Source organism: Pantherophis guttatus, chromosome 4, assembly GCF_059756535.1.
Source record: "Pantherophis guttatus breed Tessera chromosome 4, ASM5975653v1, whole genome shotgun sequence".
NCBI classification, from domain to species: domain Eukaryota; kingdom Metazoa; phylum Chordata; class Lepidosauria; order Squamata; family Colubridae; genus Pantherophis; species Pantherophis guttatus.
Window position 1 is genome coordinate 16,591,535 of NC_142066.1, and position 22,150 is coordinate 16,613,684.

Below are 22,150 nucleotides of genomic sequence, written 5' to 3' on the forward strand. Positions count from 1 at the left end.
CCCTCACGGGTCCGCCAGCTGGGATTGTTTAGCTGACGGGACCCGAAGAAAAGAGGAAAAGAAGATAGAAGAAGGGAAGGGAAGGAAAGGAAAGGAAAGGAAAGGAATGTCTTTTTCTTTAATTTTTTTTTTGTATGACTGTGTTATAAGACTATTGATTGCTAAATAAATGTCATTAAATCATGGACTCTTAGTTATTACACAGATTTACTCTGTAACAATATTTCTCTAACCTGGTCTTTCAGATGTCCCAATGGTTTTAAAACTATAAGTTTATTAAATGTCTGGGAAAGCATAGAGAACATGCTATTGTTGCGGTAGCCAGGAGACCACAATGCTACTGCAGAGTAAGAGTTTGGCTTGCCAGAGTACCAGCCCTGGTATAAAAATACTTGCACACTTCCCAAGATGTGCCATAAGATGGTGAGCTGGCTTTGCACTAGAGAGAAAGATGAGTGGTTCTTCCTGCAGCATCACCCAAGGCCCCCTCCATTCATGGAGCTGCCTCACAAATGGGCATTGCAACTGGGAAAGTTCAGAGCCATCAGGAATCTGGCTCTGAACTGCACAGAGAACCAACTTGTCTCTCCACCAAAGTGATATCTAGCTATCTACTTGCATAAAACATACTTTCGAATTGAACAGAAATTGGATAGAAGTTGGTGGATAGTAGCTGAAATGACTGACAAGAGATGACCCTGCGATGCAGTGGTGGAATGCTGCTGGTTTAACAACTGGTTCAGTGAGCATGCCTAAGGCGCTTTTTTTTAAAAAAAAATTGATTTATATGCCACCCTTCTCCTCAGGGCGGCTCAGGGCGGCTTATAATGCGTTAAGCAATAGCCTTCATACTTTTGTATATTTATACAAAGTCAGCTTATTGCCCCCACAAACTGGGTCCTCAATTTACCTACCTTAGAAAGGATGGAAGGCTGAGTCAATCTTGAGCCTGGCGAGATTCGATCTTACTTTAATTGCAGACAGCTGGTGTTAAATTACAGTGCTTCTGTCTGTTGAGCTATCCAGGCTTGCGCGCAGCACTAAAAATGGAGCATTTAGAAGCTCAGCTGTTTACCTTCCAAGTCAGCAATGGTAAGTAGAACAGCGAGGAGGGGGGGAAAACCAGCTGTGCCACATGATTGAGATGAGCTACAAAGCAGGAAATAAAGAACAGGATAGAGCGGGAGCAGGTGGGCAGGGCCAACTTATTGTCGGTGCTACCAGTTCGCCTGTACCAGTCCAAACTGGCTGAATTCCACCTCTGATGCCATGCGGAGCTAGAGTTCAAAGACTGGAGCTGAGACCATCTCCAGTGTCATTAGCCAGTGTGCCTTTTCTAGAGAACATGTGTGTGCATTGAATGATACCTGTTTTAGGATTGGCTGATGAAGTTTTCAAACAAATGTTTCTTAGTGATCTGATTTTCACTAGGAGTTTGTGCTATATAGCCTTGAAAGCTTTGAATTAATTCCCATCAATTAATTCATTAAAAGAAGTTTTAAAATTTACTTATTTTCTCCCCCCCACCTTTCTCTGTCACACACAAACATATTTCCATGCTACCATAATTAAAAAAAAAGTCTTGCTGACTTACACAAAACAGATACAAATTAAAATATCTAAGGTAACAACAAAACAACCATTAAAACAGAGGAAAAATAGAAATAAAATACAAATAAGATAAATGAGGGGAGGGCAAGATTTACACCACAGAAATGTTCTCTGAAACTTTCTGGATTCCAAAAGCAACCAAAAATCAGACTAGAAAATAAATGGTTACTTCTCCAATAGTGGTAGAGAACATTTTCAATAAAATAAAATTTTCCAATATATCTTGGTCTTACTTTTATTGTTATTCAAGGTTTATCCATTTTATTTTCAGAATTTATTGAATTATTCATTGAACACAAAAAACAAGGAGGCTTTTGCAGAATCTGAGAATTACCAACTTTTGCAGGTTGAAATCTGGGAAAGCATTTTTATTTGATAATTAGAATGTATGAATGTAGTCTTTTGCTATATTTGCAAAGTGGAATAGGATCTTGTACAGACAGTCCTTATATTTATATCAGTGAGTAACAGAAGGAACAAAGAAATATACTTAAATTAAAATTATTGATAATAAAATAATAATAATAATAATAATAATAATAATAATAATAATAATAATAATAATATACTCTCAATGCTACCATTGACAATCATTTTGAAGAAGATGAACTGTGGATACGAACTTGCAAAGAAAGGACTGAAAATCTCGCACTTGATTTACATGGATGATTTGAAGCTGTTTGGTAAAACAAAAGCTGAACTGAATTTATTAATTGAAATCACAAAAGAATTCAGCCAAGACATTGGTATGCAGTTTGGAATTGACAAATGTGCAACAATAGCAACCAAAGCAGGCAAGATCATAGAAGAGGATGGAATAGAACTAGAGAATGAAGAAATGATAAAGGCAGTAAAATCAGAAGAAGGCTACAAGTACTTGGGGATTTTAGAAGCCTCTGACTTAATGAATAATAAAGTCAAGGAATTAACTTCAGCCAAGTACATTCGGCGAATTCGTAAGATATTAATGTCCAAATTGAGTGGAGGAAACATCATAAAAGCCATAAATACCTGGGCTATACCTGTGATTAGATACTCTGCAGGAATAATTGACTGGACCCAGATGGAATTAGACAATTTGGACAGAAAAACAAGGAAGCTTATGACAATGAATCATGCCTTGCACCCTAAAAGTGATGTTGACCGATTATATTTACCAAGAGCAGAGGATGGTCGAGGACTCCTACAAGTAAAGCAGACTGTGAAGAAGAAAAATGCACCTTGAATGATTACATCCAGAAAAGTGAAGAACCAATGATTAAGGAAGTAAATAAAGGAGGCCTTTTAAAGACAACTAAAACAAAAGCAGAATATAAGAAAGAAGTAATTGAGCAGCGAGCTGACAATTGGAAACACAAAGCTCTGCATGGCCAATACTTGAAAAGTATTGAAGGCAAAGCTGACCAGAAACTAACTTGGAACTGGTTAAGATCAGGAGTACTGAAAAAAGAAACAGAAAGCTTTATTTTGGCAGCTCAAGAACAAGCCCTAGCCACAAACTGCATGAAGGCAAAAATTCAACATGTTACCACCAACAGCAAATGCTGCCTCTGCAATGAGAAAGATGAGACAGTCGACCACCTGATCAGTGGGTGCAGCAAAATTTCACAAACTGACTACCTACAACGCCATGATGATGTTGCTAAGATCATTCACTGGAAATTGTGCCAGAAGTTTGGATTTGAGTACAGCAAAAACCACTGGGAACATCAGGTCGAGAAAATTTTAGAGAATGAGAAACTCAAGATCTTGTGGGACTTTAGGATTCAGACTGACAGGCACTTGGTCCACAACACACCTGACATAACAATATTTGAAAAGTAAAAAGTATGGTTCATTGACATTGCAATACCTGGTGATGCACGGATTGAAGATAAGCAGCAAGAAAAAATTACAAAGTACCGGGACTTGCAAATTGAAGTTAAGTGACTGTGGAAAAAGAAATCGTGTGTTGTCCCGATTGTAATTGGAGCCCTTGGAGCAATACCCAAAGGGCTACCCCACTATTTAGAAATTCTAAATTTGCCAGACTTAAACATTTTGACTCTACAAAAAACCACCTTACTCGGAACAGCTTACATCCTCCGACGATACCTTAACAGTTCCTAGGTCCTTGGTTAGGACTCGAGCTGCTGAGCTATTAACCAGCCTCAAAGGCTGTGAATCTCACTAAAGATTAACTAATACTACTACTACTACTACTACTACTACTACTACTACTACTAATAATAATAATAATAATAATAATAATAATAATAATAATAATTTTAAGAAGATACTTGGTTGATACCTAAGATGCTGGCAGCAACCCATATCAACCATCAGCGCCAGTCAATGATATTTGTGATACATTTTTAAATGTTCAATTGACTGAGTTTCATGTTTAATGAATAAAAGAAATAATATTTCATCAATTAAATTATATTACTATGGGAAAACAAAATAAATCCGGGAAGCCCCACATTGTTAATTGAGATTTATATTTGTTTTTACTAGTGTCTATGTCCAAATTTTTTACATGCCCTTCTTTTGGAATAGAAGATGTTACCTGTGGGATTTTGTAAATGCTCAGAATGTTTGACATAAACTGACAAATGAAAGCATTATGTCCTGCAAGAACAGTTACTACATTGTCTTTGAGATCACACTTGTAGTTTGGGATGAATCTTCCCTTTGAAGAAAGAAGTTCCATGGAAGCAACATAAATCCACCTTGCCAGGGAATAGCTATTGAAATCATGTATGCCCAGTGTGATATTAGGCAAAATGCAAAGATTTTCATTGATTTCTTTGATTGCAAATTCCAAGGCCAGGATATGCTGAAAATTTTGAAGATGAATTCTGAAATGAAGTGTTAGAAACTTTGTTACATTTCTTCTGGTTTAGAATAGCAATATTGCTGCATGGTCATTTATATTTTTTTACTTGTACTTTCGAAGACATGATTTCACCACTCTAGAATAGAGGAAAAAAAATCTAAATAAATTAATAATCCAACCAAAGACTTTTCTGAGAGCAGAAAATCATGTAGGGCAGATGTTTGGAATCAACTTGTCTCAAAGATTCTTAATGATGAAATGGAATTTCCTACCCTTGTTCCTATGTTTAATATTTCCCTTTTGTAAATTAGAGAAAAACAAATTAGGCAGTGGTGAGATCCTGCTGGTTTAAAAACCAGCTCAGTGATTGCGCGCTGGGCACATGTGCACAATTTTATGAAAATTTACCTTCTGCGTTACTGCTGGAGAGTAACACAGCTGAGGTGTGGCAATCACGTCTGCCGTGTGTATCAGCTGGGAAGGTATAGGTCACTAAAGTGCAGGGGCAGGCGGGCCCACCTGATCATTGGAGCGAACCGGTTCGCTCCCAAATGATTGACGGAGCTACCGGTTCGCTCCCAGATGATCGTTGGAGCTACCAGTTCGCTCAAACCGGTCCGAACCGGTAGAATGCCAACTCTGAAATTAGGTATAATTGGATTCTTCACACCACTAAAAGAACTAAAGTTTTATGCAAGAGTAGAGGAACCATCCTAGCTCAGGAGTCATAGTGAGAGAAGGAGAAGGAGAAGGAGAAGGAGAAGGAGAAGGAGAAGGAGAAGGAGAAGGAGAAGGAGAAGGAGAAGGAGAAGGAGAAGGATGAGAAGGAGCAATTTCCTACTTACAGCTAAGATAAATAATCTGTCTCTTTGAATATCTATGTAATGATGCTACAATAGGGAAAGAGAACCTACTTGATTGTAACTCAAATAATGAAAACAAAAATGATATAAATAATGATCACAAATGCAAACACACAATACATATTTTAAATAAAATAAATATTGCCTTCACTCTGGAGAATCTCCCAAACAAATATCTTGCCAGAATAAATACCTTGGTTTTTTTCCCCATCTTACTCCTTTAAAAAATAACTACATGAATCAAGAGGTAATTTTATATTTGTATATTTATATTTGCTGTAAGAAAATTTGGAAGCTTCTTCTCCTTCTTTGTTTATTTTTCCCCTTTGCTTTGTCTTTATTTTTTGTTTCCCTTTACCTCTTTTCTTTATGTTACTTCTTGTTTCTTTTTCTTTTTTGCAATAAAAATTATTAAGTAATAATTACATGAAATCATCAACTTTTTCTTCTGATGGATTCCTTATGAATGTCATGGAGCTGGAAAACATAGAAATTTGAGAAGTAATTCCACCAATAACCAGATCTTCTGAATGATACTTCTTATGCTTAATAAGGACTGGGTCTCCCACATTGCATTTACCGAGAGGAATATAATGTGTCATCCGAAGCAACAACATCAATAAAGTTGCAAGGAACAAAATCATGTTGGAGAACAGATGTTTGTTTTTTTTTTTTTTTGAGGTGAAATGTACCATGTAAAGAATTAGACTGAAAAAGCTCCACTTGCATTGCAAGACAGGGGGAAAAAAGATAATATTAATATCCTACAGTTTTATGTCATTGTTTTGTTATGTTACTTATGTCTCCAGAGGGACTTGAAGTAATTATGGAAATTTTCATAATGGCAGAAAGATACTCATTATATGTTTGGGGAAGGTGTTGCTAGGATGTAGTTGAAGAATACTTGCCATGTTTTCCAAAAAACAACAGTGGCTATGTTTGTGAAACTATGGGATTTTAAAAAAAAATGAATATGTGCCATGATTATTTATTTATTTATTGATTTGATTTGATTTGATTTGATTTGATTTGATTTGATTTGATTTGATTTGATTTGATTTGTATGCCGCCCTATTTCCATAGGACTCAGGGAGGCTCACAACAATTAAAATCAACCAGATAAAAACATATTAAAATACAATTAAGCATATATTAAAATTCATTAAAATAATCAAACCCCATCAGTCCAGGCTAGGCGATTTAAACAGCCATGTCTTTAGTTTGCAGTGGAAAGTGTGAAGGTCATGTTTGACTCCTAGTGAACATACTGATAGATCTTGTCCATGACAATATTTCTCAAAACTGTTCTTTTCCAGTCTCCCAATACAGCACTCATCAGCATTGTATGTGTATCCATCCATTTTACTACTGATTGTCCCCTTCTTATTTTTCCTTCTACCTTTCCCAGCATTAAACACTTCTACAGAGAGTTGGCTCTTTACTTAATTAATTTGGGATGTGATGGCTCAGTGGCTAAGATGATAAGTTTGTCGATTGAAAGGTCGACAGTTCAGTGGTTCAAATCCCTAGTGCCGCGTAATGGGGTGAGCTCCCGTTACTTGTCCCGGCTTCTGCCAACCTAGCAGTTCGAAAGCATGAAAAAAATGCAGGTAGAAAAATAGGGATCACCTTTGGTGGGAAGGAACAGTGTTCCGTGTGCCTTTGGTGTTTAGTTATGCTGGCCACATGACCACGGAGACATCTTTGGACAGCACTGGCTCTTCAGCTTTGAAACAGAGATGACCACTGCCCCGTAGAGTCGGGGACGACTAGCACATATGTGTGAGGGGAACCTTTACTTTTTTATGATAGTTTGACTCTGGTCACTTGTGATTTCAGTGACAACCATAGCATCATTTGGATCCTTTATTCCAAACCCCCTGAGCTAGTCCAGAAAGATACCATGATTCTTGGTATTAAAAGTTTGTAAGGCATCAAGGAAAGATGGAATGGGTATACCACCTCTATCCTGCTCCCACCAGAGAGTATCCAAAGACATAATCAATGTTTCAATTTCATACTAAAGTCTGAAACTTCACTGAAAAATTCTAAGTAATCTATTTCTTTTAGAATTCCCTGAGGTTACAGCTTGGTTGTTTTCACCACAACCTTTTCCTAAAAAGGAAAATTGGATCCAGGGCAAAAATTATCAAATACAATTGGATCTATTCTTGGTTTCCTGCATCAATGGGACCATCCATGTTCTAAATATTACATTTGCCACTGTCTGAACCTAATCGCATGTTGTATCCCAAGAAGCCTTGGCTAACCAGGAGGGACATTAGTTATTCAAAACAATGGCCTCATGTTTTCACACACTTATTGCCACAAAGTAGGCCTGAATGGATCTCTAGAAGGATCTTTGTTCTCGAATCTGGATGGATCTCTACTAGGATCTTTGTTTTGGAAGGCAGGTATTTCAATAAAGAAGACATTATTTTATTGAGTGGAGCAGCTATCTTGCACATAGGAGCCTTAGCAGAATTTGAAAATATTGTGAAGCAGAACTATAGACATTCATTAGACTTTATTTATGAATTCTACTCTGAAACAGAAATGTATGTTTCATCAAGTCTCATCAAAAGTGTATGTTTGATACCTAGGATACAACTGACAATTCAGTGGTGGGTTCCTCCCGGTTCCGCCGAGCCGGTAGCGGTGACAATATGACATCACTGAACCAGTTCTGCCCCCCCTGCATTATTCCCCGCCCCCCTGCATTATTCTTACCTTTTATTTGGCCCCCAACCCCAATCTATTGCTGCCTCCTGAGTCCCAGCTGATCAGCTAGAGGGAAAAAAACTGTTTAAACTCTTGCTGCGGGGCTTCAAAGGGCCGCCCTACAGGTGATCAGTGTTAAAAGAAAGCAAATGAGTAGACCGATGCCTGCAAAAATAAATGGGTAGATCGGTGCCTGCAAAAATAAATGGATAGACCAGTGCCTGCAAAAATAAATGGGTAGACTGGTGCCTGCAAATATAAATGTGTAGACCAATGCCTGCAAAAATAAATGAGTAGACCGGTGCCTGCAAAAATAAATGGGTAGACCAGTGCCTCCAAAAACGAATGAGTAGACCGGTACAGCTCTGCAAGCAGTTAAAAGCCTGGTAGACCAGTACCTCTGCTAAATCCTAAAGAATTGTCACATGACCATCAAGCCACACCCACAAAATAAGCCACGCCCACAGAACCAGTAGTAAAAAAATTTAGAACCCACCCCTGTGATAATTGATATGCAGCAAGGGGATTATCAATGAATGAGTTTTACTGTAACATTTCAAAAGTAGATAACAGTGGTGTCTATTACTAGATTATCCCAGGTATGATTGGCAAATTGAATGCCAATTACATCAATATCCCTTGGAGATGTGATAAAGAGTTAGAAACATATTATTATTTGGAAAAGCTCAATGATTGTGGAAAAACTCAATGATTTTGGAAGTCAAGAGGGAAGAATGGCTAATTTTTATTTTATTTTATTTATTTATTTATTTTATTTTATTTTATTTCCCATTCTGTTACTTTCTTCTGCATAACAAAAACATTACACATCAGTAAAAGTTACTGAAATGGAATGCATACTATCCATAATGAAGATTAAATGTGATATATATTAGAAATTTGGGGATGAAATTCTGAGGATATGTTTCCATGCCTCCAAAAATAACCAGACAATTCAGTTATTTATTTATTTTTCATTATTTATAATTTATTTCACTATTCATTATTCATATATTCATTATTTATTTTATTTATAGGAGCCTGTCTCACAGTTTTGGTAAGCACAGGATTAAAAAGCAAATTAAGAAGAAATAATAACAAACAAAAATAACAGAAGAAAAGTATTGAAGTAGAGTTGGAAAGGGTTTTTATTAATTCAGTACAGATTGGCCAACATATACTACTAATAAACATTTTCAAATATGTAACCTCTTCTCATTCCATTCCAGTCTCTTTTAGATGTTTACCTTTTACCAAAGGTTTTTCTATGATCTATGTGAGTTATTAATGAGTGACTCTTAATGAGACATATTAAGTTTCTGTCATAATGTGGAGACATTATAGTGCAGTGGACTAAAAGAGTCAGTTTTACTTCTTTATCAGCTGCTCCTTTCTGTTCAAATCAGGCCTCAGAACAATAATGTAGCATTTAGGGGCAAAAATGCAAACCAGTAATCCAGCTGCAGAAGCCAAAATGGAGAAGATCTCCACAGCCACCATATATTTCCCCTTGGTACTCAAATAGGTGGGAACAAATGATATCCAGACACTGCAAAACACCAACATGCTAAAAGTGATAAATTTGGCTTCATTGAAACTATCAGGCAGCTTCCTAGCCAAGAAAGCCACTGTAAAACTGATAAGAGTCAAGAAACCCATAAAACCAAGGACAGTATAAAACATTATGGATGAACCTTCATTACATTCAAGAACAATTTCTTCAGATACAGAATATGTGTCTGAATCTGGGAATGGAGGAGAAATTGCCAGCCACACACTGCAAATGGTGACTTGTACCAGGGAGCAAGACAAGACAATAGTGTAAGCCAGCCTTTTTCCCACCCATTTCCTCATTTTGGAGCCTGGCTTGGTGGCCATGAAAGCAAGAACAACAATGGTTGTTTTCCCCAATATACAAGAAATGGCTACAGAGAAGATGATGCCAAAAACAGTTTGCTGCAAGAGACATTTCACCTGATCTGGTTGCCCAATGAAGAGCAAACTGCAAAGGAATGAGAGCAGGAGAGCAATGAGAAGAATGTAGGTGAGGTTCCTGTTGTTGGCTTTGACAATGGGAGTGTCCCGCTCTTTAATGAAGATCCCCAGTACCATGGCTGAGAAGAAAGAAAAGAAGAAAGCGATACTGGTCAAGGCGATTCCCAAGTATTCTTCATATGACAAAAATATGATTTGTTTTGGAATACAAGTATTTTGAGCTTTATTTGGGTATTGATCCACTGAACACCAGAAACAGTCATCTGCATCTGAAAAAGAAATAATTTCAGTCATATTTAAAAAGTTTATAAATGTCAGACCCAGCCCAAGAATAACACAGAACAGCCAAACTTCAGTTCTTTATTTGCTCATATATAGACAGAATCTTGCCAGACTAAACCTATATTACTCTAACCGTAATGGATAAATCCTGAAGATTTTAGGGAATGGCTATCCTAAAACTTTCTATTTCTTTGATCCAGCTCATGGTTGTGATTTATTTTTTCTCATTCCCCCACCTTCCATAGAAGGTGCTCCTATATTCCTGAGAAACTGCTACTTCATACCATCTCCCCCTTCATAGATATTCCACCACAATAAATGACAAAAGCAAGCTAACTTTCATAGTAAAGTCTAAATGCTTTTCATTTAGCCTTTCTACTAAAGGTGCCTTAACTTGAGAAAATCTTTTATATTGATATTGTTCATTTACTTAAGTATAAAAAGTCTTCATTCAAATGAAAAAGGATGAAATTAGGATATGATTTAAGGCAACTCATTTTTCATAATAAAGAAATTATACTATATTTTATTCTTTCAAAACTCCTTTGCAGCTTGCCAATACTGTCAACTCGCAAAACATCCCTGGTCTACACTCAAGTTGCCATAGGGAAGGGGGATGGGAAAATGGCGAAGCAGCACAGCAGCCAAAAACAAAAGCACATTCCAGACATATCTCTCTCTAGGCTGTCTCCCAGGGTTACCCACAGCAGCTGGAGGGGAGTGATCTCTACAACCTACCAAATTGTTCCATTGACGAATGTGACTGAAGACACACCCTGAAGGGAGGGGAGAAACGTGGTCAAGTATGGGCTGTAAATTATGTGGGGTCAGAGTTGGCTTCACTTGGAACATGCCAACATGAAGCTCCCAATAAATAATTGGATTTCTTTTGGAGCTTGGCTTGAGGCTCATGATTTAATTAGGGCATCCATCGGAACCCTGACAAATATTTTATTTGATAAGAAGAGTAGGAGGAAGATTTGTTAATGCTAGATTTGTTGATATTTCTTTTCCTATTAGCCCTCTGTGTAAGGGAGTTGTTGCTTTAGAATAAAATAGAATAACAGTGTTGGAAGGGACCTTGGAGGTCTTCTAGTCTAACCCCCTGCCCAGGCAGGAAACCCTACACCACTTCAGACAAATGATTATCCAATCTCTTCTTAAAAATTTCCAGTGTTGGAGCATTCACAACTTCTGCAGGCAAGCTATTCCACTTATTAATTGCTCTAACTGTCAGGAATTTTCTCCTTAGTTCTAAGTTGCTTCTCTCCTTGATTAGTTTCCACCCATTGCTTCTTGTTCTATCCTCAGGTGATTTGGAGAATAGTCTGACTCCCTCTTCTTTGTGGCAACCCCTGAGATATTGGAACACTGCTATCATGTCCTTCTAGTCCTAGTCCTTCTTTTCATTAAACTGGACATACCCAATTCCTGCAACCGTTCTTCATATGATTTAGCCTCCAGTCCCCTAATCATATTTGTTGTTCTTCTCTGCACTCTTTCTAGAGTCTCAACATCTTTTTTACATTGTGGCAACCAAAACTGAATGCAGTATTCCAAGTGTGGCATTACCAAGGCATTATAAAGTGGTATTAACATGATCTTGATTCTATCCCTCTGTTTATTGCAGCCCAGAATTGTGTTGCCTTTTTTTAGCAGCTGCTGCACACTGCTGGCTCATATCTAAATGGTTGTCTACTAGGATTCCAAGATCCCTCTCACAGTTACTACTATTGAGCAAAGTACCACATATACGGTACCTGTGCATTTTGTTTTTCTTGCTTAAATGTAGAACCTTACTTTTTTCACTGTTAGATAGTGCCCAATGTTCAAGTCTGTCAAGATCCCTCTGTATCTTGAGCTATCTTCTGGAGTGTTGGCTATTCCTGCCAGCTTAGTGTCATCTGCAAATCTGATGAGTTCCCCATCTATCCCCTCGTCCAAGTCATTGATGAAGATGTTGAAGAGTACTGGGCCTAAAACAGAGCCTTGGGGTACTCCACTGCATACTTCCCTCCATGTAGATGCAGTTCCATTGAGGACTACATGTTGAGTGCGGTTGATCAGCTAGTTACGAATCTATCTAGTAGTAGGTTATGGTCTACTTTATCAAATGCTTTACTGAAGACCAAGTAAATTTTATCGACAGTATTTCTCTGGTCCACTAATTTTGTCACTTTGTCAAAGAATACAATAAAATTAGTGTGGCATGATCTGTTTTTGACAAACCCATGTTGGCTTTTGGTTATTACTTGGTTTGCTTCTAGGTGTTTGGTGATTCGTTGTTTGATTATTTTTTCCAGATAATCCTTTCCATTCCCCATGTTCAGCTCTTATAGGATAATGCTTCATTTACAACCTAGGACAACCTTATGAAGAAAAAACCCTGTGTGAGAGTTTATGAATATTCAGTGCTGTATTCTGATAAAGCCATGATCAAGCATGCTCCTGAGGAAAGGAGAAGATAATATTAGATGAAAAGAATTCTTGCACTCCAAAGCTTTTTGCTTTCAAATAGTAGTCCCTATCTATCTGAAATTATTGTGAACTTGTTAAACCTGTAATTTGATTTCTGGAAAACTTATTAGAATTTTCCTTTCGTGATAATTCTTACCTGCCTTATTTGAGATCTTCCCTTCTGGACACCGGAGGCAATCATAGCAACAAAATGGCTTCCCTTCTATTTTCACCTTACTGTAACCTGAAACACAATGATCATTGCATGCAGAAACGGGTTGCACCTGTTGAAAATTAATAATGGAATATTCAGAAATTATTCCTTAATATTCAGAAATTCTTGTATTTCAGATGCACGGATTCCACTACTTTTCCTATATATATTTCAGATTTTTCTGTTTGGCTATGGCATGAATATATTATTCATCTGGCACATTTCTGTGATGTAAATTGTAGAGGTTCCTCAGAAAATAAATTTTTTATTTAATATTCTTAATCTTAGAATAACATCATTCTTAAAATTGGAATCATAAACATTTGTAAGAACAGTTATTATGGTCTTCACTCCATTTCACTGTGTGGCATCAGGAAGGCATCTGGCCAGTAAATGCTCAGCTTTCTCCAATCACCCCAACTTTATCCTGAATTAAGGGATTACAAGGTCATAAAAGGAGAGCAATATTATGATTTTCACTACATTCCTTATTTTACAAATACTTGAAAACATACCATGTGATGTGGATACAGGTACCTGTATTTATGTAATATTTGTTAAGGGTCTACAGTTGCAGACCAAAACAAAACTAAAAGAATGATATGCCAAAAAGAAATTGCACCACAGTAACTACATATGCTTGTATCATCTTCAGTTCTGATGGTTTCTGTCTAGATTTTGGACAGCACGAAATCTGGGTTCCTTCTAAGAGACTCTGCCTTCTCATTTAATAGGAAGTGCAGCATTCCCTGTTGTGACCAGCCTGAATTTATTGAATAGTTTGTTTCTGAATTAATTATCCTATTATGAAGATATATAGGGCCTTTCAAAATATCTGTGCATTTTAGTATCAAAACATACCATAAATCTCTTGAATAGGGAATTTCATTGGATTTCTTGATTGATAGCATGGTTCTTGATCAATAGCATGGAACATATAGTTTCTAAGTATGCCAGTTTGGCTGTCTCCACCCCCCCCCTAATTTTCATGCAATGAAAATAAAAGCATTTTGAGTACTTTTTTCAAGTTCCTTTACTCCTTGTTCATTTGGACAGTAGGATATATTCCATAACTTGTTGTTGTTGTTAGTTGCGAAGTTGTGTCCAACCCATCATGACCCTATGGACAACATTCCTGCAGGCCTTCCTGTCATCTACCATCCTCTGGGGTCCATTTAAGCTCATATCTACTGCTTCAGTGACTCCATCCAGCCACCTCATTCTCTGCCGTCCCTTCTTCTTTTGCCCTCAATCGTTCCCAGAATTAGGCTCTTCTCCAGGGAATCCTTCCTTCTCATTAAGTGGGCAAAGTATTTGAGTTTCATCTTCAGGATCTGGTCTTCTAAAGAGCAGTCAGGGTTGATCTCCTCTAGGACTGACTGATTTGTTCGCCTTGCAGTCAAAGGGACTCGCAGGACTCTTCTCCAGCACCATAGTTCAAAGGCCTCAATTCTTTGGCGCTCAGCCTTTTTTATGGTCCAACTTTCACAGCCATACATTGCAACTGGGAAAACTATAGCCTTGAGTATACACTCTTTTGTTGGCAGGATGATGTCTCTGCATTTTAATAAGATCACATTCACAATGATTAGAAGAAAATTGTCTGAAAATTGAAGTGTAATATGAATAAGGAGATAACCATTTCACATATTCTGAGGTAAGTGCAGAACCTACCTTCTTAAACATGGTGGGCCAGGTAATCTCTGCAGAAATGGACAACAGCTTGTTTGGGGGAGCAAATGGATCTACTTTCCCAACTTTCACTTGATGGAAGGATTGGTTGGGGAAAGTGACCCAGTTGATTACATCAAAGCCAGTTGCTATTTTCCCATTTTGATCAAAGAAAATCTTTTCTCCAGCACTATTGTTAAACGAAACAGTCCTCAGGTATTTATGAAGCTAAAGAAAATTATATTTAAAAATGGTAAAAATATACAAAGTTAATCAAATACAGAGTAATGGTAGCTAAATGTTTCTTCAGAATTGGAAGGGATATTAATGTTAATAAAAGGAAGGAAGGGGAGGGGAGGGGAGGGGGAGAGGAAAGGAGAGGAGAGGGATGGGAAATTAATATTGGGGAATCCTTCCAGTGTCTTTTAAATCATGCTATACAGTAGTGGCCAAAATTGTGGAAAGTGTATTTTTGAGGTTTGATGACTAATAACACCACTTTCTTTTTGGAGTTTCAAGATAATCATATTCCACTGCTGGAATGGCCTGGGAATAGCCCAGACCTTAACCCAATTGAAAATCTATGGAGCCGACTAAAGAAACTTGTTAGTCAGAAGCGACCCAGCAATAAAACCCACTTAATAGAAGCAATCATTCAATCTTGGTTTCACTTTATAACAGCTGCAGAACTAAAAGACTTGGTTCACTCCATGGGAAGATGTTGTAAGGCCCATCATTCATGCTAAAGGTTACCCAACTGACGTGATAATTTTTCTACATCTCATTTTTTCCTATGGTGATAATTTTTGTATATCTTGTTTTTCCTTTTCTTCTTTATATTGTGACTGCTATTCTAATAGCAAATCCTTCATAAAAGTTATTGCATTACATTCTTGATTAAATTATCTTTCCATTGATATATAATTTTATGGTAGTACTAAAAAAAAAAAAGGTGGTGTTATTAGCTAGTTTTAGAAAATACACTTTTCCCAAAAGGTTTCCACAATTTTGGCCACTACTGTATATTCAAAGATCAAGACAAGGTGGTTTGCAACCACTATAACAAGTTACATCATTATTCATTTTGAGTTGCCAAATGTTATTCATTATTATTCATTCTGAGTTTCCAATTCCCACTCTTATTGCATTCCATATGCGATTTCTGCTCAATGTCCTCTTTTGCTTTCTTCCCACTGACCACCTCTTCCTTTCTCCTTCTTTGTAGACCTCTCAAAACATAGGGTCATGTTGAAAATAATAGTCAAAATTGCATCAAAATGTTCTATCTGATGTTCTAGTGATTCCTGCTTAATATGGAAAGGGAATTCATTCCCCTCTTACCTGCCACACATTCTTATTCAAAATTCTCACTTTGGAACTTTTTCTAGTTGACATCCATTTGTGCTGGGATGAAAGCAAGGTTTGCAAAGCATGTGCCACAGCATGGACAGCATTGTAGACACTGTAACTCTGTCCAGTCATCCTGGTGTCAAATACGGATTGAGGAAGGGTCTCCAGCTGCTCCTCACCTGTGCATTCGTTCACAGCATCCTCCTCTAACATGGCATTGGAGAAAGAACATTGAAATGCACTTTCCCAAAATATCCTGATCCAACTGTCTTCCTCGGCAAGAGTGACTTTTCTCATCTGAAGAAATCTCTTGAATTCTAAGAGATCCTTTGAGGAAACTTGAAAAGACAGAGAACCATGGATGAACTCCATACTCTGATATCTTTGAAAAGGAGCAGATGAGAACTCCATCTGGGCTGGCATTATCCAAATTTTGTCTTTTCTCTTCACTACATTGTATTCAAATTCTGAAATGTAGGGCAACATTCTCAATACTGTTGTTTCCTGGTTTTCACAATAGATGATGACAACATTGGCCCTGCTCCTCATGATAACATTGTAAATCTTTATATAGTGTGTAAGTGTACCTACAAATTCATTGGAAACGGCTCCTTTTGGTAACTCTTCTACAAAGTCAAAGCATATACCTTCCTGAGAAAATAGAGCAATCCTATTCTGTAGAAACCCATCTCGTTTATTGGTACTTTGGACAATCAGCCCAATCCATATCCACTGGAAATAGAGCAACAGTTGGATCATCCCCTTAATTTGAAGATCTTCATTTGGAAATGTCTGATGCAAGAAAACAGCCTGTGTGCTGACATCTATTGCCGGAGTAGAGCCATACGTGAGCTGAGGAAATTACATGTGGAATCCAATAGTTATGACCCATAAATATCAGAAATTATTCAAAACACACTTAGCAGATAGTATGGTATGGCGATCAATGAGACAGGACTTACTAAAAAAATAAAAGCTGCTTTCTAAGAATAAAGAATAATTTGTTCAGAATCAGAATAAAAGTATGACAAAATAGTAGAGGGGCTTGCCTAATCCAAGCCCCTACTGAGGCAAGAGACCCTATACAATTTCAGACAAGTGGCTGCCAAATCTTTTCTTAAAAACCTCTAGTGATGAAGCACTCACAAGTTCTGAAGGGAAGCAATTCTACTGATTAATTGCTCTCCCTTTCAGGAAATTTCTCCTTAATTCTAGAACAATAGAATAACAGAATTGGAAGGGACCTTGGAGGTTTTCTAGTCCAACCCCATGCTAAATCAGAAAACCCTATAGCATTTCAGACAAATGGTTATCCAACATTTAAGTTAGTTAAGAGCCTTGGTGGCTCAGTGGACTAAAGTGCTGTTAAGTAGCACTTAGCTGCCAGCTTCCTGTAATTACTGCGAGTTCAAATCTCACCAGGCTAGCCTTCTATCCTTCCGAGGTAGGTAAAATGAGAACCTGGATTGTGGGGGCAATAAACTGACTTTGCATAAAAAAGAACACCGCTTGGGGGGGCCGAAAGCCGTACTAAGCAGGTATATACAGAAGTATGAAGGCTATTGTGTAACGCATTGTAAGCCGCCCTGAGTCTCCGGAGAAGAGCGGCATATAAATCAAACCAATAAATAAATAAATCAAACCAATAAATAAATAAATAAATAAATAAATAAATAAATAAATAAACAAACAAACAAACAAACAAACAAACAAACAAACAAACAAACAAACATCTTCTTAAAAACTTCCAGTGTTGGAGCATTCACAATTTCTGGAGGCAAGTTGTTCCACTGATAAATTGTTCTAAGTGTCAGGAAATTTCTCCTTAGTTCTAAATTGCTTCTCTCCTTGATTATTTTCCACCCATTGCTTCTTGTCCTGCCCTCAGGTTCTTTAGAGAATAGCTTGATACCCTCTTCTTTGTGGCAGCCCCTGGAACACTGCTATCATGTCTCCCCTAGTCCTTCTTTTCATTAAACTAGAAATACCGAGTTCCTGCAACCATTCTTCACATGTTTTAACCTCCAGTCCTCTAATAGGACTATTAAATTGTCTAGATTGTTTCTCTCCTTGCTTAATTTCTATCCATTGTTCCTTGTCCTGCCTTCTAGTGCTTTGGAAAATAGGTTGACCCCCTTTTTCTTTGTGACAACCCCTCAACTATTGAAACACTGCTATCATGTCACCCCTAGTCTTTCTTTTCACTAGAATAGAAATACCCAATTACTGAAAGCGTTCTTCATATCTTTTAGCCTTCAGGCCCTTAACCATCTTTGTTGCTCAAAATCAATTCCTATGATGTAATAACTGTTCAAAAGTAAAAGTTCTGATTTCTCTTTCTGCACTGAAGAGGATCTTAAAAATATTCTTCTCTTAAATTTCTATAGATAGCATTCCATGTAGTCTCTAAGAATCGACACCAACCCAATGCTACAAAATCTTTAATCATAAAGCACACCGATACAAAAAGGAAAAAGAAAAACAACCAAAAAACTTTTTAAAACTTTTGAAAATTGTGTAGCACATGTGTGGTACAGTGAATAATAACCCAAACCTACACCAGTAGTGGGTTGCCCCTGGTTCAGACCAGTTTGCAAGAACTGATAGTAAAACCGGCAGGAGGCCCCGCCCACTGCCCCGGATATAGTCATCAGAGATCTGCGCATGCGCGTGTGATCCCGTCGCAAACCGGTAGTAAAGGTAAGTAGAACCCACCCCTGATCTACACCAACACCAATGAAATGTTGCAACAAATGATCCTCAGTGATATATTTTCACCAGGCGTTTCTTTTATGCAGTCCCAAAGTATAAATTAATTTACTAGGTGTTCTTAATAAAAAAGCCAAGGGTTTTTAACTCACTAGATATTTGCACAAAGTAATTTGGTTCATAAGTTGTGAATTAATTTTCTGCCTAAGCAGGGGAGTGGACTAGAAGACCTCCAAAGTCTCTTCCAACTCTGTTATTCTATTCTATTCCTATCAATTACTGCCAATGTCAGAATTGGTCAGATTTTTTTTTTTAAAAAAAAACAATGTTTCCCATAAGAATATAAACTCTAGTAATATACTGTAGATTATAAACCAGAAATATATCGGCATAATATCGGAAAAATATGATAAAGAGAATCTATATTTAATATTACATGTTCTGACAACAGCAAGAATTGTATATGCACGGTACTGGAAAAATGAGAAAACACCCGCAGAAGAAGATGTAATTTTAAAAAATTGGATTGTGCAGAACTGGACAAACTGACTTTAAAATTAAAAGAAAAAGACGACACAGAGTACTTTCGAACATGGGACTTGTTTTACAAATGCTTAGATAGTAGAGGTAGAAATTAGGAGAAGGAAAAAAGTATTATTAGATATAAATAAAATGATCCAGACAATACACTGTTCACTAAGCACCTACAGTAGTGGCCAAAATTGTGAAACCCTTTTCGGGAAAGTGTATTTTTGAGGTTTGATGGCTAATAACACCACTTTTTTGGGGGGAGTTTCAAGATAATCATATTCCACTGCTGGAATGGCCTGGGAATTGCCCAGACCTTAACCCAATTGAAAATCTATGGAGCCAACTAAAGAAACTTGTTAGTCAGAAGCGACCCAGCAATAAAATCCAGTTAATAGAAGCAATCATTCAATCTTGGTTTCACCTTATTACAGCTGCAGAACTAAAACACTTAGTTCACTCCATGGGAAGACGTTGTAAGGCTGTAATTCATGCTAAAGGTTACCCAACTAAATATTAACTGACATGATAATTTTTCTACATCTCGTTTTTTCCTATGGTGATAATTTTTGTATATCTTGTTTTTTCTACGTGTTTCACTTTTCTTCTTTATACCGTAACTGCTATTTTAATAGCAAATCCTTCATAAAAGTTATTGCACTACATTCTTGATTAAATTATCCTTAACTGATATATAATTTTATGGTACTACTCCCAAAAAAAAGTATTATTAGCTAGTTTTAGAAAATAAACTTTTCCCAAAAGGTTTCCACAAATTTGGCCACTACTGTATCTATGTAATGTGAAAATATATAAACAAACTGTTTTTTAAAAAAAGAGTATAAGCTTTAATCAGAATTATTGCTTTGATAATGGGTAGCCATCGTTTGTTTGTTTCCAAATTTGAAAACTTCTCAGAGAATTTTACATTTTTATTTATTCATAGTTCATGTAACACTTTCTATATACAGGTCACAGGTCTTTTTCTGTGCATCTTTCTTTTAGAAGTACATCTTACCTGTGGAATCTTGTATATACTCAGAATATTTGACATGGACCGACAAATGAAAGCATTAGGTCCAGCAAGAACAGCTAACACGTTGTCCTTGAGATCACACTTGTAGTTTGGGATAAAATTTCCCTTTGAAGAGAGAAGTTCCATAGAAGCCAGATAGATCCACCTTGCCAAAAAATAGCTATTATAGTCATGTATGCCCAATGTGATATTAGGTAAGATGTAGAGATTTTCATTGATTTCCTTGATGGCAAATTCGAAGGCCAGGATATGCTGAAAATTCTGGAGTTGAATTCTGAAATGGGATTTATTAACAAATGTTACCTTTGTTACCATACTTCGGATTCCAAATATGAGCTTTGCTATGTTTTGATTTATATTTTTAATCATATTCAGAAGAGCGGATTCTATTGCTGTAAAGGAGGGGGGGAATCTATACAGAGTTTTAATGAAGCTAAAGATTTTTCTGAATATCAGTCTAAGTACATCACTAATTTGAGAGTCTTGTGTTTTCAGATTCATCATGCTCAAATTGAGTTTCCAATCATTGTTCACAATTTTAACATTACAATTCTGTAGATGAAAAAAATATGAATCAGATATACCTGAATTTTCTCTATCATGTGGAAAGCTAAATTTCGATGCAAAAATACAAGAAAGGAAAACTTGTTAAACCTATAAATGGGAAACTTTCTTTGGAAGACAAAACTGGATAGAAAGTCAATTCCTTTCATATGTTATAATTTTCCATCACTTCTATGGGGATGTCGTGCAATACAAAAATTGACCTGAGTTTAGTAGAACTACTTATAATTTTATCATCCGCTCTTTTTTTATATAAACCTTTATTAACATACAAGTTAAAATACAAGTTAAAATACATCTATAACAAAAATACATCCTTAATAATTACACAATTCAACATCTTTCTGACAGTACGTAATTCTCAACTTTTCCCACATATTTCTACTTAATCAACATATTTAAACACATTTTATATCTTATTTTATTCTATAATTCCTTATTTTTAATTTCTATCCATTGATACCAATTTTCCCAAGTTAAGTGGTATTCCGACTCTTCCTTATTATATAATTCTAAAGTAAGTTTGTCCATTTCTGCACATTCAAAAATTTTCCGGATTATTGCACAGTCTGTTGGTATAGTGGATATTTTATCATCCACTCTTAATCTTTTCCAATCTTTACTTCTAATTATTTTTCTTCTATTGATACTAGCAATCCAATATTTAAACAATTACAATTCCAGGGAAAAAAAATGGCATGGAAATTCAGAATTGCCCTATGTAATACTTTTTTTCCTGTACTTTTAAAGCTATTATCTCTTACTCAGCTGTGGGTTTCACATATTCTTACCACCAGTTTGCTGTGCATGCATGCCTTCCATGCATGCATCCAGCCTCGAAAATGTGGCTAAATAGGACAGCATTATGCCAGGGCAGGTGGGCGTGCCTACTCTCAGTCGCCGCTATCGGTTCACCCAAACCAGTACGAACCGGCTGAATACCACCTCCGCTCTTACTGCAATGGTTTCAACCACCCATAGAAGCCAACTCTGCTCTTTACTTTTATATATCAAATAACTGTGAAGGGAGATCCAGTTATCAGTTATCCACACAATAAAAATAATTACATTAAATCATCAACTATTTCTTTAGAAGGCTTCTTTGTGAATGTTATCTTGCTGAAAAAATGGTAAATCTGAGAAGTTATGCCACCAATAACCAAATCTTCCGAATGGTATTTCTTGTGAGTAAGGAATGGGTCCCCCACAGTCCATTTACCAAGGAAAATATACCATGTGATATGAGGCAATAACATTAATAGGGTTTCAAGGAATAAAATTATTGTGCCGAACAAGCCTTCCTTTGGTTGCAACATACTCTGTAAAGAATA

The 22,150-nt window shown here is 36.8% G+C and overlaps 1 protein-coding gene across 1 annotated transcript; it reads right to left on the minus strand.

The window, feature by feature from the left end:
• Positions 1 to 9,143: 9,143 nt before the first annotated feature.
• LOC117657714 (vomeronasal type-2 receptor 26-like) lies at positions 9,144 to 20,570 on the minus strand. The gene is made up of 4 exons (XM_060685337.2): positions 20,238 to 20,570; positions 15,974 to 16,834; positions 12,905 to 13,031; positions 9,144 to 10,277 (listed from the first exon to the last, which is right to left on the minus strand). Exons 1-4 carry the CDS (start codon positions 20,568 to 20,570, stop codon positions 9,382 to 9,384), a joined length of 2,217 nt encoding a protein of 738 aa, XP_060541320.1. The 3' UTR covers positions 9,144 to 9,381.
• Positions 20,571 to 22,150: the final 1,580 nt, after the last annotated feature.

What these genes read in the sequence shown, in the direction of transcription:
- LOC117657714 (XM_060685337.2), bottom strand. Translation starts at nt 20,570, where the DNA reads ATGGTAACAAAGGTAACATTTGTTAATAAATCCCATTTCAGAATTCAA. An exon ending in TGAATAAGAATGTGTGGCAG is followed by an intron (nt 13,032 to 15,973) that starts GTAAGAGGGGAA and finishes AATTTTCAACAG; the next exon opens with GTGCAACCCGTTTCTGCATG. An exon ending in GAAGATCTCAAATAAGGCAG is followed by an intron (nt 10,278 to 12,904) that starts GTAAGAATTATC and finishes TTTCTTTTTCAG; the next exon opens with ATGCAGATGACTGTTTCTGG.